General features: G+C 40.8%; 1 protein-coding gene across 8 annotated transcripts in view; it reads left to right on the top strand.

Annotated features, from left to right (window-relative positions):
* The window catches only part of LOC122564903 (netrin-G2-like), a 109,189-nt gene that overhangs the window by 77,113 nt on the left and 15,520 nt on the right, over positions 1–16,556 (top strand). For 2 of the 8 annotated variants that reach the window (XM_043720346.1, XM_043720344.1), the window contains exons 5-9: positions 970–996; positions 3,828–3,896; positions 8,270–8,308; positions 8,645–8,680; positions 10,139–10,177. In XM_043720346.1, coding sequence (XP_043576281.1) covers positions 970–996; positions 3,828–3,896; positions 8,270–8,308; positions 8,645–8,680; positions 10,139–10,177 — 210 coding nt within the window. Of the gene's footprint in view, positions 1–969; positions 997–3,827; positions 3,897–8,269; positions 8,309–8,644; positions 8,681–10,138; positions 10,178–11,061; positions 11,149–16,556 lie in introns of all 8 variants that reach the window. The other 6 variants (XM_043720341.1, XM_043720343.1, XM_043720342.1 and 3 more) reach the window with 6 other exon arrangements.

Here is a 16,556-nt window from a genome sequence, read left to right as displayed (position 1 = left end):
CCTCACCCCTACCCCACTCCTGCCTCATTCCCACTCACCTTCACCTTGGCCCCCCCACTGCTACTTTGTCCACCTTACTCCTGCCTTATCCCTCCCAGTCCTGCCTCCTCCTCTCACTCCCAGCTCTTCCCCCTGACTCCTACTTGGTCCCTTCATTCCTGCCTCATTGCCCTCACTTCTGCCTTGTCCCCATCACTCCTCCCTCCACAGGGACCATCCTTTAAAAATTTGCTAAAATTGAAAATTGCTTGTTGTTGTTGGCAACAATAGTTACTGAAACTGTCGTTGGGAATCCATCACTCAACAATATAGCACCTTTAACCGAATCAAACATCTCACTACAAAGTAACAGAGACATAGAGGAAGAAATTAGGGCAAATGTTCCAAAGTTTATTCCAAGAGAGAGATTTTAAGGAGCAGCTGAATGGAGAAAAGCAGAGTAGATGAGAGCAGAGATTTACAGAGGGAATGCCAGAGTTAGAATAGAACGTAATTCAGAATGGAGGGGGCTAAGAGAGAAGTCAGGCCCTTCATTTACTCTGCCTGTTATAGGAGTTGCCCGCCACACCATCTTTGCCAGGACAACAGTACCTATAAAACAGGCAGGGACTGAGTGTGAGGCATGCTCCAGAAATGGCCTTCTCTGCTCTGGGAAGGCAAACACAAAGAGAATCTGTGTCACTGTCCTCCCCGAAGTCATATCAAAAGGCATCAACAGTTTTTAGCAAGTCCAAGAGTCTGCATCTATTAATAACAGCCATAAGACTGGACTCTGCTGTGTGAAATGTAACGTTGTGAAGCCAGTGAGGGGTGGCCATGTTTTTCTCAGTCTGTAGGAACACGCAATGCCCAGGCCACACTGGGTGAGAGGGCAGGCGTTGGAAAGTGGAGGAAATTACAAAGTCTGTGTGAAGAGCAGCTCGATCACTGTCTGTGCTCCTCTAACACCATCCTCTGTTTCCCTTTCAGGTGTGGCTGCCAGCTCTGCTTATGGCAGTAAGTATAATCAGGCCATCTTCCCCCCAAACCCCACTTACCTCTTTCTCATTCCCATTTACATCTCTTTGTTTTCCCACCAAAGGTCATTTTCAATGTATTTTTTTAGACTCTGCCTTTTCTGGTCTGCATGTTGTTTTTTTGTTTGCCGCACTTCTGGAAAAGTTTTTCCACAGTTTTTAGCCTAAATTGATGTTTAAAAAAAGGGGGCTTGGTGGAGGGACAAGTATCGTTTAAAATGACACGTCTGTATATTAGGGTTCCAGAAGATTCTTGATTTTCTTTTTTTTTAATGTATTTTAATCTATTTTTGCTTACTGCTGTTCCCTGTGATTTGCCAGGAGGGGTCTGGGTTCTGCCATAGATTCAGTTCCAGTCACACTGGAAGCAAAACTCAGCCTCGACCCCATGACTCCATTCAACATCAACAACTGCATCCAGATTTGATTCCTGAGTTACACAATGTAGATGTCACATGATGCTGACAAGACCAGTATTTGTTGCCTGTCCCTGCCTGCCCTTGAACTGAAGTGGCTTGCTAAAGACAGGGGGCAGTAAAGAGTCAACCACACAGCTGTGTATCTGGAGCCCCATGTAGACCCAGACAGGTAAAGGACGGCGGGTTTCCTTCCCTAAAGGGCATTGGTGAACCACTGGAGTGACCACCATTTGGTGAAACATCCCAAGGTATTTTACTGCAAGAAATGGGATGCCAATCAGGAAACAGGGGCATAGCGTGGGGAGGGCACATGAAGGAACAGCCGAAGAAGGCAAGTTTTGAAGAGGTCTTCAAGGGTCATGAGAACTTACTGATAGCATCCCAGGGTACAAGAATCAACGAGGGTAAAGGATTTGTCACAGGTAATGGAGCAGAGACATGAGGACAATGAGCTTATAACAGAGCCTGGGTAAGAGAGGGAGTTCCTTGTGTTTTGTTTTGTCATTGTATCAGACATCCATTCTCACCGCTGCCAAGGTGTGATCTGAAGAAACACGGAACCTTCCCACTGCTTATTGGGTGTTGATCTTAGTGGGGAATGCTCAAATAACCTTAGGCCACTTAGTGGGAGTAAGTTAAAGACTCCCAGCTCCATCCCTGAACACTACCTGGAGACCCTCAGGCAGGGAATTGTCCAGCTTGGGTAATGAAGAGGATGGGATCAGCGCAGGCTCTTTTGATAATCTCTACTTTACCAACCCTCACAGCCCATAGGATCACATAGACAGTGGCCTCATGGAGACACAGCCCATTTGATGGTTGAACATGGTGTGGGGGTGGTGGGGGTGGAATGGACGGAAATTGTTTTGAAGTTAGAAAAGCAGTGCATTTTTTCCCAGGGTGAATAATAAAAGGATTCACCTTCCTCAATGTGCAAGCTTCAGACACTTCCTCCTCAACCCATCAGGAATGGGATTTCTTTATTAACCTCCAGAAGTTAAAAACAGGAAATTCTGCAAAGGCCAAGTTGAGTTTGGGAAGTACAGATGACCATAGGTATTAATTAGGGACAGGAGTAGGCCATTCAACTCCTCAATCCTGTTCTACCATTCAATAATCTCCTGACTGTTCTCCTCTTTTAAAATCCTTGTTGCCTACATTGAATTTTTACATTTGTAACACACACAGTTTTAGGTTTGCATGAGGTGAGCTTACATAGCAGGGGGGCAGAAGGAAAGGTTTTGAGGATTTATCACTAATACTCCCCGATTGGCAAGACGTTCATTAGTTGCAACGATCCAAGATGCTCATATTTTCTTGGACCAATCCGCTGATTCTAAATCTGTGATTTGCTGAGAACCTGCCACTTGCTGTTGTTGGGGTCCGTCCTAAGCCAGCAACCTCAGAACAGTACACAAAGTCTTTACTGCTTTCAATATAGGATCTTAAAGAGTGACACTCTCCCCATTGTGCATCAAGGAAACAAAAGCAGATGCCAAAGGTAGAATCGATCACTCTAAAAGAAGTGGATGGTTCGAATCGCTTAGGTCCCTTAACAGACGCATCAGAGAGCTTGTAGGTGCTTAGATTTAATATAATTAGTAAAAGTATTAGAAGGTGGCTGAGGAGATTATTTTTCATCCAGAGGGCAGTGGAGATTTGGAACTCATTATATCACATTTAGAACATTTTTGCATGTACCCTTTAAGTGCAGTAACTTACAGGGATTTAGAAAAAGCAGTCTGAGACCCTTTACAAATGGCCATGCTTTGTACTGTAAACTTTCAATGCTTCTTGCATGCAATGGTGGGAACAGGATGTAAAGGAATACGACTAGAATGGAAAGTCAAGAAAGAATGCTTGAATCAGGATGGGGGAGAGTTCCACGAATTATGTTGGGTTAAGGAATACATTGCAGAGTCTGGACCAATAGATAGACATATGCACAGAGACAGATACATACACACACAGATACAGACACACACATACACACACACAGATATGTACAGATACACGCACATACAGAGACAAATACAGCTATACACAAACATATGCAGAAACACACACAGATAGATACAGGTACACACATACAGATCCACACACACACACAGACAAATACAGATACACACACACAGACAGACATATGCAGATACAGACACACGCATACACAGAATCACACACACATACAGATACAGACAGACACACACATGCACGTACACAGACATACACACTTGGACACATACAAACACAGGCAGATATAGACACACATACATACACATGTGCACACACTCTCGGTGGAAGCAATGTCTAATGCTTTCAAACTGACCACAGGCTGTATAACCTAGGTGATTCTGTGCAGCTAAATGTTTCCTTTGTTTTTGTACATGCACAGTTGTCCAGAAATCACGGGCACTGATTCCATCCTTGGCAGCTGCCTCCCAGAAGCCACAGAAAGTGTCAGGTACTGTCACCATCTCCGAGCTTCCCACCAGAGAGTAGCTCAGTTAGAGAATAAAAACAAGAATGAGATCTAGAACAAGAATGGGCTGCTGTTTGAATGGTCACAAAAATGCGTAGGTAAAACCAATGAAATAATGTCTGTACTGTGACTTCCAATTTATTTTTAAATAAAATATGACATTGGTGACAATATCTGAAGATAGAGTCAACCATCACTTCAAGGATAGCATCCACAGAAGCAGAGAAAGATCTCACCGCGGCAAAGATCATTCGGGCCTTTTTTACACAACGATACTCAACAATGGAGCAAATTCTCCCAGTTGTAAGGATTTAATATATTCGGGGGATACCTCAGATATTAAGATCAAGGAACATGCTCAGCTCAGAGTTTCTGGGTGGAGGAGGAGCTCATCATGAGTTTGCTAAAACAAGAGAGACCCTAGCTCACTTCTTAACTCAATCTTCACATATTTAAGACATCAAGCATGTGCGAATTTCAACACTGGATTACCTGGCTCACCATTTAAGCAAGTGACTGTTGGGTTCATATGAATGATCACAATGAGTATCTGTATTTAGGCAATGAGCCTTCAGGTGGAGGTCTCACTGTGCACAACAGTTTAGAACTGATTGTATCCATGGTTAAAGCATAAAACTGTTATAAATTGAACAGAAGGTGCCATTGCCTCCAGGGACTGTACTAAGTGAAGTTTTAGAATATCAGAACCAAAGAAATAGGAGTTGGAATGGACTCCCACCCCCTCAATATGATCATGGCTGGCCTTCAGCCTCAACCCTACCTCTCCCAATATCCTCACAGGCCAAACGTTTTCCTGTTATAGCCTTAAATCTTCTCAATGATGGAGCATCTTTATCCTTCAGGAGAAAATTCTGAAGATTCACAACCTTTTCATTGAAGAATCTGCTGCCTATCTCCATCATAAATGATCAAGTCTTTATCTCAAGATTATGCTCCTGTATTTTATATTCCCCGGCCTCTCCCTTTTTAAAAAAATATTCACTCACAGATCTTGGGCATTGCTGGCTAGGCAAGCATTTATAGCTTTCCCTGGAGAATATATTGGTGATTACCTTCTTGAACTCCTGTGCCTGAGGTACAGGAAATATCCTGGCGTCATTACTTTGTGAACCACCAATCTGTTGCTATCAGTTTAAAAGGAAATATGCTTTCGGGAAAAAACCTTTTTAAGCCCCTTCAGAATCCTCTGGGTTTCAATGAGATCATCCCTTATTCTTCTCAACTACAGTCAAAACAGTGCCAATATACTCCCTATCTCATCTTACTCATCCCAGGAACCAGCTAAAGATCTTTCGCTGTATTGCTTCCAATTCAAGTATGGAGACTGAAACTACACACAGTATTCCCATCTGGTATCACCAAAGCCCTGTACAATTGTAGCAGCTTGTTCCAGATCTACAATCCCTCACAATAAAGACCACTGACACCAGAAGGGGCTTCAAATACAACAAGAATCTACGAGTAACCAACAAAACTGTCAGATCATCTCTTGTCACAATTATACGACAGTGCAGGAAGCTAACCAACCCATTTTGCCATGCCAACTCTTTGAAAGTGGTGTTAACGTTTTGAGTGCAGTGACTCTTGTGGACTTGAAACTTTAAGTCTGCTTTCTCTCCACAAATACTGCCTGACCTGCTGAGTTTCTCCAGCAGTTTCTGTTTTTGTCCCAGCATCCTCTGTTCATTGTTTTATCTTTGAATGAGGTGCCCACTTAAACCTACTCTCTTGTTATAGAACTGTGTAATAGAGTTCATTTGAAACTGATGGTAACATATTGGCTGTTCACAAACATTTCCAACATTTCGTTCAAACTACGGCATTGAAAGCATTTTAAAATCTCAAATCAAAAATCTGGTTTCAGCTTTGCAGTGGAATTTGTAGCAAAAGAAGTGAGTGCTTCCAGACTCAAGAGAAACCAGAAATGTCAGGTATGAAATAAATCAAGAGGAGTCAGATCTGAAAACAAAAAAGATTTACAGATACTGTACCTACTCCTAATAATTGGTGTTAAATCAACTCATAGGGTACTAAGTCCCACAGTATGATGTGCATTACCAGTATAGAAGTTACTAACAAAAAATAATCAAGAAAATAATAGCAGTGAGATGATTAAGCAAGATGGATTGCAAGTACTATTTTTAAAACATAAATGAACGTGGCTTGGACATATTACATCCCATTGGAAAACATTAAGTACCCGTGAATCAAAATCAGGTGTATGTAGGAATTAGCTGTGGTATTGGAAAGGATCACATTCTAAGGCAGATTACTTATCAGACCCAGAGTTAGCAACGAAAGTCAGCTTCCATTATTCTAATGAGAATCATGAAAAGCACCACATTAAGAGATGGAAAAGTCATCAGTTGGAATCCAGCTCAGCTGTCCAACTCACATCTCTTGTCGGTTTGCCTGAGAAAGATATCTAGCAGCCCTTTTCTGTTAATAAAGCATGTTACCATTCTGTTACAGATCTTATTATTTTAAGAAGTTACTGAAATGCTTGACCACTTTGTTCTCCAATAAATTTACAAATCGTTCGCAAAGCTCCATGTCACTGTGATGCAACTGTGAATGGAATAGTGAAGCAATTGTAATCTTGAATGTAAAGTGACAGTCTTGGTGACATTAGGGAAAGAGCCCATCAATAGCATTGATTTTTTTAAAAATAAAGACTTAAGTAATTTTCCTTAATGCAGATTGATTCACAAAGCCAGAGGAAAGAAAGTTCTAATGGTGGAGTACAGTTCCTTTCACTTAGAACTGGGACTGAGCATTCCTTTAACGTGTGCTGTATTTTCTAGTACGATAGTTCAGAAAAGGCAGATTGTGCTAAACAATGGAAGACTGGTAATAGTGGTTAATGTGTGTTATCCACATTTGAATTAAGACTTAGTCAGTGTTGGTGCCATTGTTACTCTCTTTCTCTATAGCAAACATAATATGAATTTTCAAATGAAATATTAATTAGAGAAGTGTGGTCAATTATGAAGAGCACAAAGTGACTTCAGAAATATTTGGATTAATAAATAGTTTGGGCAGACAGCTGTCAGATGAAACTTATTCCAAAGAACTGTGAGATGGCACATTTTAAAAGGAAAAATAAGCTCAAGGTAATGACAGTGGATATTTTAAAAAAGGCCCTAGATAGACTGATTTGGATTTTTCCAGCTCTTAAAAGTGAGGGAATAAATCGATAGCTCTTTAATAATACATCACATTAAGTTTTACAACATAGGGGAATTGAGTTAGAAATTAAGGGGACAATGTTAAACCAATGAAATTCATTGTTAAGGCAGTCAATGAAATAGTGCGTCATGCTTTGTACAAAGTTATGTTATGGAGAAAATGCAGACAGAAGTGACTAAGATGGTGCCAGGGCTGAGGAGTTTCAGTTTATGAAGGAGAATAGGGAAGCAGAGTTCTTCAGAATAGAACAAGTGAAGGTGCGGGTGAAGAGGAAATCTGATAGGTGCAAATGATGTACAAAGGTAAAAATCACACAACGCCAGGTTATAGTTCAACAGGTTTATTGGAAGCACTAGCTTTCAGAGCACTGCTCCTTCATCAACTGGTTGTGGAGTACTGATGAAGGAGCATCGCTCCGAAAGATAGTGCTTCCAAACAAACCTGTTGGATTATAAGCTGGTGTTGTGTGAGTTTTTAACTTTGTTCACCCCAGTCCAACACTGGCTCCTCCAAGTCATGACTCCAAATGATGAGTGGTTTTGATGAAATAAACTCGCATTGATTGGTGAGTTGATGACACAAGCAGAAATTTAAATTGAACAGCAAAAGATCAAAAAGGGCAGGTCAAGACTATCTTGTTGGTTAGTGGACATGGAAACAGTGGTAGAAAGACAATTCACAACATCACTTTGCAAAGCGAAATGGGTAAATAGTTCAGAAAGGATAAACATTGAGGGAAAAGAGAACAGTGATAAGGGAACTGGAGGATGCCCAGAACCAATGGATGTAAGTGATCCAGGGAAACACTTTGAGATGCTTCTTTTACTTATTCCTGCTTTAGACTAGGGATAGAAACATGAGTAAAGGCCATTGATTTTCCTGCCACTTGAGTCAATTACTGGTGATACTCTGATCAGTTTTCTAAGAATAGTGTCACCAATGTGTGCACCAACCCACAACTGATCCACTTACTGTCGTGTTTGATGTGCGTGGTGTAATTTCTGTAGTGAATAGTTAAACATTGAGTCGTACTGAATAGTACAATTCTTCCAATGAAACCAGAAACTCTCAGTTAGGTTCTTTAATCAATTTTTTTCTCAGGTCGTTCTGCTCATTAATCTGTTGTTTTTCTGCTTTCGTAAAAGGAGAAACTAATCTACATCTTGATAAAGGAGTCAAGAGCAGTAAGTCTTTAAAACTTAGTTTAAAAGTAACAGAAGTTTTAGCTTAGACCAACAGCTAGAATGGCAATCACTAGCAGACTGGGAGTATGGGTTACAGTTGTCTCTAGTACCAACATGAATTGGTTTTAAAACAAAACCATCAGACTACACATCTTCCTTCAAGACTAGTTACATTCCTCTCTCTGTTGATATCAGTATTCTCTCCCTTTTAACATTACTCATTATTTAAGAATACAATGTATTTATCTGTAGCTCTAATGATTGAAACAAATTAGTTTGTAATGTGGATTCTGTAATCTGAAACAACCTCTCATTGTGCTTGTGTTCCTGTTGAAGGCCCTATACCAACTCCTCAGCGAGAAGTTAAGAAGGGTGAGTTTACAATTGTAATTAGTTACTATTAGAATTTGAAACCCCATAGCAGTAGTTATTAGTTATGACCAAACTCCTGGTGATACCTGTGCCCATTTATTGAATGTAAAGCGCTAGTTGAGATCCCTTCCTGTAGAGTTGGTTCCCTGTGTAGATCATAACCACTTGTCACAGTTTATTTTCTGACCATTTCTCCCCTCCTTCCTGAGGTGGTGATCAGTCCTACACATACTGTCAGTCTTGGTCATTATATGGAAGTCAGATAGGGAGAGTCATCAGACAATTCCATCATGGACGCTATCACAGTCAAGCCCGATTCTCTCCTAGCCAGAAGCCCTCTCTTAGTGGAGCTTGCCCAGCTTTAAGGCACTAGCTACAGTTAGTCACCTGCATTATGCAGGCCACATTCCACATGCCTGACACAAGGCGTGTAAGATAAACTATACTCTGAGCTTCATCACAGCCAGCAGTTACGAGGAGGCACAGGATGTCCTCAAAGTCTCCTTTAAAAAAAATGTAACACCCTCACCAACTTGTGGGAGTCCCTTGCCCAAGAGTATGGAAGCTGGGAAGAAGCATCAGCAAAAATGCCAACCATCTTGGGCATGTCAGGCAGGGCCAGGTGGAGACTAAACACAGGCGGGGAAGGACCGAGCAAAGATCTGAACATCCTACCCATCGGCCTCTTCAAACACCACCTTCCCCGTCCCTGGCAGCTGGGATGTGGAACTCTGTGCTTCCTGTTAGAAGGCCAGAGCAATATATGTGGCTGAGTTACAATTCTGCAAGTGAAGCAACCTCACAAAATGGCAGGTAGTTCAGTGCCCTGAACTCTTTGCTAGCTTTGTGCCAGTAAGTTATACATCCAAGATTAAGTTCAGTGTGTAATGCTCAAATAGCCCTTGTATACTCTGCAAACCATTAACATTGTAGTCTAAAGGCCAAAGCCTTCTGATCTCTGCTACACCATGGTGGCGGATCATTTTGGTATCATCTAGTGTTAATAACATGATCATGTAATGACGTGTGTGCTATAAGACTTGTCATCAATTAAATTGACAACATGGACAGTACTAATGGCTGACAGCACTGGTGATCTGTAGCTTGTGCTGATTCGTGTAAGGTTCACTTCCTGAGACACTTACACTTTGCAAAATATTGATCTGAAAATAACTGAAGGATTAAAAAGAAGTATCCCATTCACTCCAAATTATTTTATTGGGATTCTTTACTATAAATATCTTATGGTAATATAGTAACTTGCGACAAGAAAGACTGCTATGAGTGGGACAATATTACCATAATGGAAATGCTTTTCTCTTGTTGGTTCATCTTTGCAAGTCTGAAAAAAAAAGCATTTTTCGGATGTCATAGTTAAATAATCTACCGATAGAGTCTTCAATCTAACAGCTGTCTGTCCCATTGTACCTGTATCATGGTTCACTGTTTGCTCACAAGGAGGACCCATCTTAATGCAAGGACAAGGAGTCAACAAAGGTAAGTTTATAACTTGAGTTACTAGCAATGACCTGTGATAATTGCATTGATTACTAGTTCAGAATTACAAGTTTTTAATAGTCTAGAGTGCTCTTGAAAGTATTGAGGCCTAACAGACTTGGAACTGTTAAAAATAGTGGTACATCCACTCAAATATAAACCTGATAACAGATGTCTCAGTTAAGTGAATGAGAATGGGAGATTTACTTGCTATAACTGTTAATGGATTCATTTCCTTTTGAAATCCCTCCAAGTGAGCAGTTTTATTGGCAAATTGCAACGTTCAGCAGGTTTCCTACCATGCGGTACTCCTCCTCTGGGTATATATCTCATGACTTCCTATTACTTCCAGTCACTTTGTATTCAGCTGGTAAGATGTGTGCACACATTTAACATGCCGAGTCTCACTCTCCCAGAGGAATGTTTATCTTCTGCACAATATCCCACCTAATGATCTGATTCTGAGCAGTCACTGCCACAGGGAATCTCAACATCACAGCCCGTCTAGTCATGAAGACCTCTGACATTATATATGAGAAAACGTCGCTGGACACCCTTTCCTACCAAACCCCAAAGCCAACAATACCATACCCCCCTCAACCTGCCAACAGTAAACAAGTTTACCATTCTTGCTCATTCCTTGTGTTCAGTCATTTTGCTTGTCTGTAAGTGAAGAAAGAAACTCCTCCCCAGCCTTGCTCTCGTCGCTGCACTGGATTGTCTCCACAGAGACTATTGTTCTGGCTTGTTGAATGATCAGCATTGATATACGACATGAGAAGGTCAGGGCTTACACTATGAGTAATGAAGGGAGGGGATGCAGGACATTGCTGTACGTTGTCCCTGGAGACACGCTCATTGACAAATTAATCCATCGTTCTCAGATTCTGTCCTGCCTCAAGCCCTTGCTGACAATATGAATGTTTTGCACGAGCTCTGGTACTCGCATAATGAGCAGCAATTTTCCTCAGGTAGGCAGACTGACTATTCCTATGTTTTACAAACCTAACACAGTGAGTTATTGATAGCAGGCAGGCTGAGAGCAGTTTCCAAGACAGCCTTGGTTGACTTCATAGATAGGTTCATGAAATATTTTAAATTAAACATGTAAACTACTCTAATAGGGAGACTAGATCTAGAATATTTATTATTATTATTATTAATCCGTGTTTTTAAAAATTGATTAGAATGAGAAAAATCATAATTATGGCAAGTGGGTCAACAACATTAAAATTATGACTGCATTTTTTATGAAGGTTACAACTAAAGCTCTTTATAGGAATAAATACCAAAGGCATTAATCCAGCACCATCCATGTCCTTTCTGGTCACTGAACTGTCTCCTTTCTGAAGTTGTTGTCGCCTTAGTGTGAACTCATGGAGTTCCTACTTGAACCAGCCCAGCTCCTTCAGATACACACTTCTCTGTCCACATTTAAGAGTCATTACACTGGCCGATTTAATGAAGGGAGCAACACATTCTGAAGAATAATAACAATAGCTTTCATTTATAAACCACGGACAACACAAACATCCCATGGGGTGTCACAAGACAGTTATCAATAAAATCTAACACAGATTCACGCGAAGAGATGTTAGATCAGATGTCTGAAATGTTTAACCCAAAAGGTAGGCATGCGAACACAGAAGAGGGAGAGAGGTGCAGGGATTTAGGGTCTAAATCTCAGGTCAATGATGGGAAGTGTAGAAGAGAAGGCAGAGAAATCAAGAAGGGTCTAAGTGATGCCGTGCTTAGCTTTTTTTGCAGAGCCAGTGGATTGTCCGAGCAAGATGATAGTCTTGCTGCTTGAGGACCTGAAAAATATAAAATATTTCATCAGAAATGGACCTTTCTGTATCCGCTGAGATGTCCGATGAAGAACATTCATCTTGAATGTACAAATTGGAGATATTCATTTGACTTCAGGGACAATTGTGCTTTTTAGTAAGTCATGAAGTACAATGACATATGTTTTAGTAAGTCATGAAGTATAATGGTATATTTTTCATCAGTGTTTGAGAATCCCATAAAGGATGACAGGGTGGACAGTACATTCATGTAAAGTTCAAGTACAGAAATGAAATTGCCCAATGCCATGTCAAAGCCCAGAAGCTGATTGTGTAATTGCAAATACTTTGTGTCTTATTCTACAAGATTCTCGAGCTTTCCTAGTAGTTGCATGGGAGCAGTACTACCTATAGGTTCTCTCCAAGCCAGCAACACTGGGACTTGGAAATGTATTGCCATTCTTTCACTGTCGCTGGGTCAACATCCTGGAACTTCCTTTCAACAGCATCGTGGATCTTGGGCAACACTTGGGCAGCAATGGTTCAAAAATGCAGCTCACCATCGTCTTCCAAAGGGCATTGGGAAGCAGCCACAGAAGCACACATCCCATGGAAAAATCACAAAAACCCTTAGTGAACTACTGCCTTTCGAGCCTAGCTACCCATTACAGACAGACAGGAGCCAAGGTAGTGACTGGGCTCAGCGCTAGTATCCACCACAGGGACCATCTTTGACCATCACTATCAGGAGTCCCACTGTCAGCTCATTTTCACTTTTGGCAATTGGTTTAAAAAAAAAGCAGGTCATTGAAGTCAACTGAAAACTGGAAGCAATGAATCGGCAGCTGGTTCAACGTTGCTCACTTTACTCCAATACAAGTCAGGTTTATCCACAAAGAACAGCAGGAGGGGAGAAAGAGATAGAAAACGTCAGGCTCATATTCACAGTAATGTGTGACTGTTAGGGCAGCTTAAGCATTCCTGACATTTACTGCAGCTCATATTGCGTGGATCCATGAATAATAAGGTATTAAGTGGATGTAACTTGATAAACAAATCAATAGATTAACATTTGGAAAGGTGAAAACAAAGGATATTTAATCTCCTTCCTCAGGTTATTTTCTGCAGAGATATATTTAAAGGATAATTCTACTCATTAATTAATTAAAAAGATCAAGCCTTCATTGAAATAAATGGGAACATCCAGACTTCTTAAAAAGCTGCATTTTAAATATTAAATGGAACATTATTTGCAGGGTAAATAAAGGCACTAACCTCTGCTAAATGTTAATGAACCCCAAACCAATTTATGATCTGGAGTACAGAATATTTTTGTGCGGAGATTTGTTCCACAATAACCTGAGCCACCATTTTGGTCTGTGTTCATTAGGATTTAAAGCCAAAGATACAGTACAAACGCTGTGAAATCTGAAACAGAAAACACACAATGTAGATATAATCTCATTGGCAACTTTTAAAATCAAAACACATTGGGAGCAGATCTTTTTGTTTGGAATTAGCTTTGTTGTACGTTCCCCATCAGTACTGATGGATGGTCCCAGCACAAACACTACCCTGATGACCTGATTGCCCTCTTGTTTGTATATCAGATTTTCTTCTTTTTCTTAAAAATCCCTTGCAAGTGCAGAATGAACTTCGCTGCACAATTATCTGGGCACTGAATTTAGCAAGAGCCACATAATAATGAACTGTTGTAAATAGATTCATTCTGATGCATGTAAAAAAGTACTCAGTTTCATATTTCCAGTGAGACAAGTACCCAGATTTATTCCTATTAACTGGAGGAACTCCAGAACTTGTAACTGTACTTTTTACAATGCATGCACAGAGTATACGAAATAATTTAATAATTCATGATAAATTGAAAATTAAGAAGAACATTGGAATCTGATTAAATTTGGGTCTGAATTTTGAAATGTACCTTCGATACTACCGTTTTCTTTTTGAAAAAGAAACAATTTGTCTTAATTTTTAAATTCATGTCTTATTTGCTGACCCCAGCCTTAGTCCAGGAGATCTCTCTGTCCCTGCCTTTGATCTATTACATTCTTTTCTGTTGACTTGGGCGTGGCTGGCAAGGACATCATGTAAATATTTGTTTTAAAATATTTATTGAACCTATTTTTCTAAATCAACCTGTTCGGACATGCTATTGCACATCTCTGGAGCAGGTAGGACTTCAACCCAGACCTCCTAGATCAGGGGTAGGGACATTACCACTGCATCACAAGCAGGCCCCTCAAGGTCAGCATTTATTGTCTGTTCCTAATTGCACTTGAGCTAAATGGCATCACCGGGCCATTAGGGAGTGAAGTTATGAGTTGCCGTGGGTGTGGAATCACATTACCCCAGGCTTCTGGATTCCTAACCGAATAACATTACCACTACATTCTTTTCATATGCATCTAGCTTTGTCTCTGAAATACATAGATCTCTCATTTTTCCAACAAAGCACACATTACTGAAGTTCTCAGAATTTCTAACACTCCTCACATTTACAAAGAAATATTTTAAAGGTCCTTAAGAAGGAATGGAATGCAGGGCTGATTAAAACATATTACAGCTTCCATCCCAAATAATGGAGGCTACAATTTCTTTCATCCATTCATGAGATGTGGGTGTCATTGGCTTGGTCAGTATTTATTACCCAGAAAGTTGTTAACAGTCCCTAGTGAATTTCCTCTGGAGTGCCTCCAAAAAGCTGCTCACAGTTCTCCAGATGTGGCCTCACCAGCACCTTATATAACTGCAGTAAGACTTCCCTACTCATATTCAACCCCCCCCCCCCCCTGAAATAATGGCCAATCTTCCATTAGCCTTCCTGATTATGTACTGTACCTGTGGGCTAGCTTTCTGTGCTTTGTGCACAGGTATCCTCAAGTCCCTCTGTGTTGCAGTTTTCTGCAGCTTTTCTCAATTTAAATAATATTGTATTCTATTGTTCTCCCTTCCAAAATGAACAATGTCACATTTTCCCACATTATACTCCATTTGCCATTTTTTGCCCACTTACTGAACCTATTAGCCCATTTTATTTCTGTAAACATTTTGTGTCCCTCTCTCAACCTACTTTTCCACCTTTTTTTGTGTTGTCTGCAAATTTGGCTACAGGACAGTCGCTTTCTTCCTCCAAGGCATTAATGGATATGGTGAATAGTTGTGGTCCCAGCACTGATCCCGTGGAATCCCACTGGTCACAGGTTGCCAACCTAATAAAGAACCCTGTATCCCTATTCATTGTTTTTGGTCCATGAGCCAATTTTCTATCCATGCCAATATGCTATCTCCAACACCATGGGCTTCTGTCTTATGACTTAATTTGTCATGAGGTACCTTTTCAAACACTTTCTGGAAGTCCAAATCCAACACATTTACTGGCTTAGCTCTATCCACTCTGGTTGAGACTTGCTTGAAAATCTCTAATAAATTAGTCACGGATATGATTATGATTTTCCAAATGTTCCGCTATTACTTCCTTAATAATCAATTCCAGTTCTTTTCAATAATAAATATGAAGCTAAATCGCCTATATTTTCCAGCTTTTTTGCCCTTTGAACAGGGGGGTCATATTAGCAGGTTTCCAGTCTTCTGGCTCTTCTCCAGAATCCAAGTATTTTTGGAAAATTACAACCAATGCATCCACTATCTGTGTAGCTACCTCTGTTAGGATCCTAGGATGAAAACTATCCAGGCCAATGGATTTATCTGCCTTAGTTTATCTAAATGCAGAGGAAACTTGATTATCTGGCATTCAATTATCGGAATATCGGATTATCCGGCAAGATCACAAGGTTCTGATGCTCGGCTAAACTATGTTATCCAGCATTCAATTATCCGGAATTTGATTAGCCAAACGAAATACTCCCTGCCCGTATCCTTCAGATAACTGAGGTTCCTCTGTACTACTTCTTCGGTGGTGGTGATGGTTATTAATTCCTCCCCCGTATTCTTTAGTATTAATGGAATGTTCGAAGGAACTTTCACAGTAACTACACATGTAAGATATCCGGTTTATTTTATTTACTCTTGGGATGTGGGTGTCTCTGGCTAGGGCAGCATTGATTGCTCAGAGGGCACTTAAGACTCAACCACATTGCTGTAGGTCTGGAGTCACATGTAGGCCAGACCAGATAAGAATAACAGATTTCCTTTCCTAAAGGACATGAGGAACCAGATGGGGCTTTCCCCCCAATAATTGGCCGTGGTTTTATGGTCATCATTAGGATCTTAATTCCAGATTCTTTTATTGAATTTAAATTCCACCATTTGCCATGGTGAAATTTGAAGCCAGGTCCCCAGAGCGTGAGCTGAGTTTCTGGATTAATAGGGGAAAGTGAGGACTGCAGATGCTGGAGATCAGAGCTAAAAATGTGTTGCTGGAAAAGCGCAGCAGGTCAGGCAGCATCCAAGGAGCAGGAGAATCGACGTTTCGGGCATGAGCCCTTCTTCAGGAAGGGCTCATGCCCGAAACGTCGATTCTCCTGCTCCTTGGATGCTGCCTGACCTGCTGCGCTTTTCCAGCAACACATTTTTAGCTCTGATCTCCAGCATCTGCAGTCCTCACTTTCTCC

The sequence above is a fragment of the Chiloscyllium plagiosum genome, chromosome 30 (assembly GCF_004010195.1).
Source record: "Chiloscyllium plagiosum isolate BGI_BamShark_2017 chromosome 30, ASM401019v2, whole genome shotgun sequence".
Lineage (NCBI taxonomy): Eukaryota > Metazoa > Chordata > Chondrichthyes > Orectolobiformes > Hemiscylliidae > Chiloscyllium > Chiloscyllium plagiosum.
This window is presented reverse-complemented; position numbering and strand designations above follow the sequence as displayed.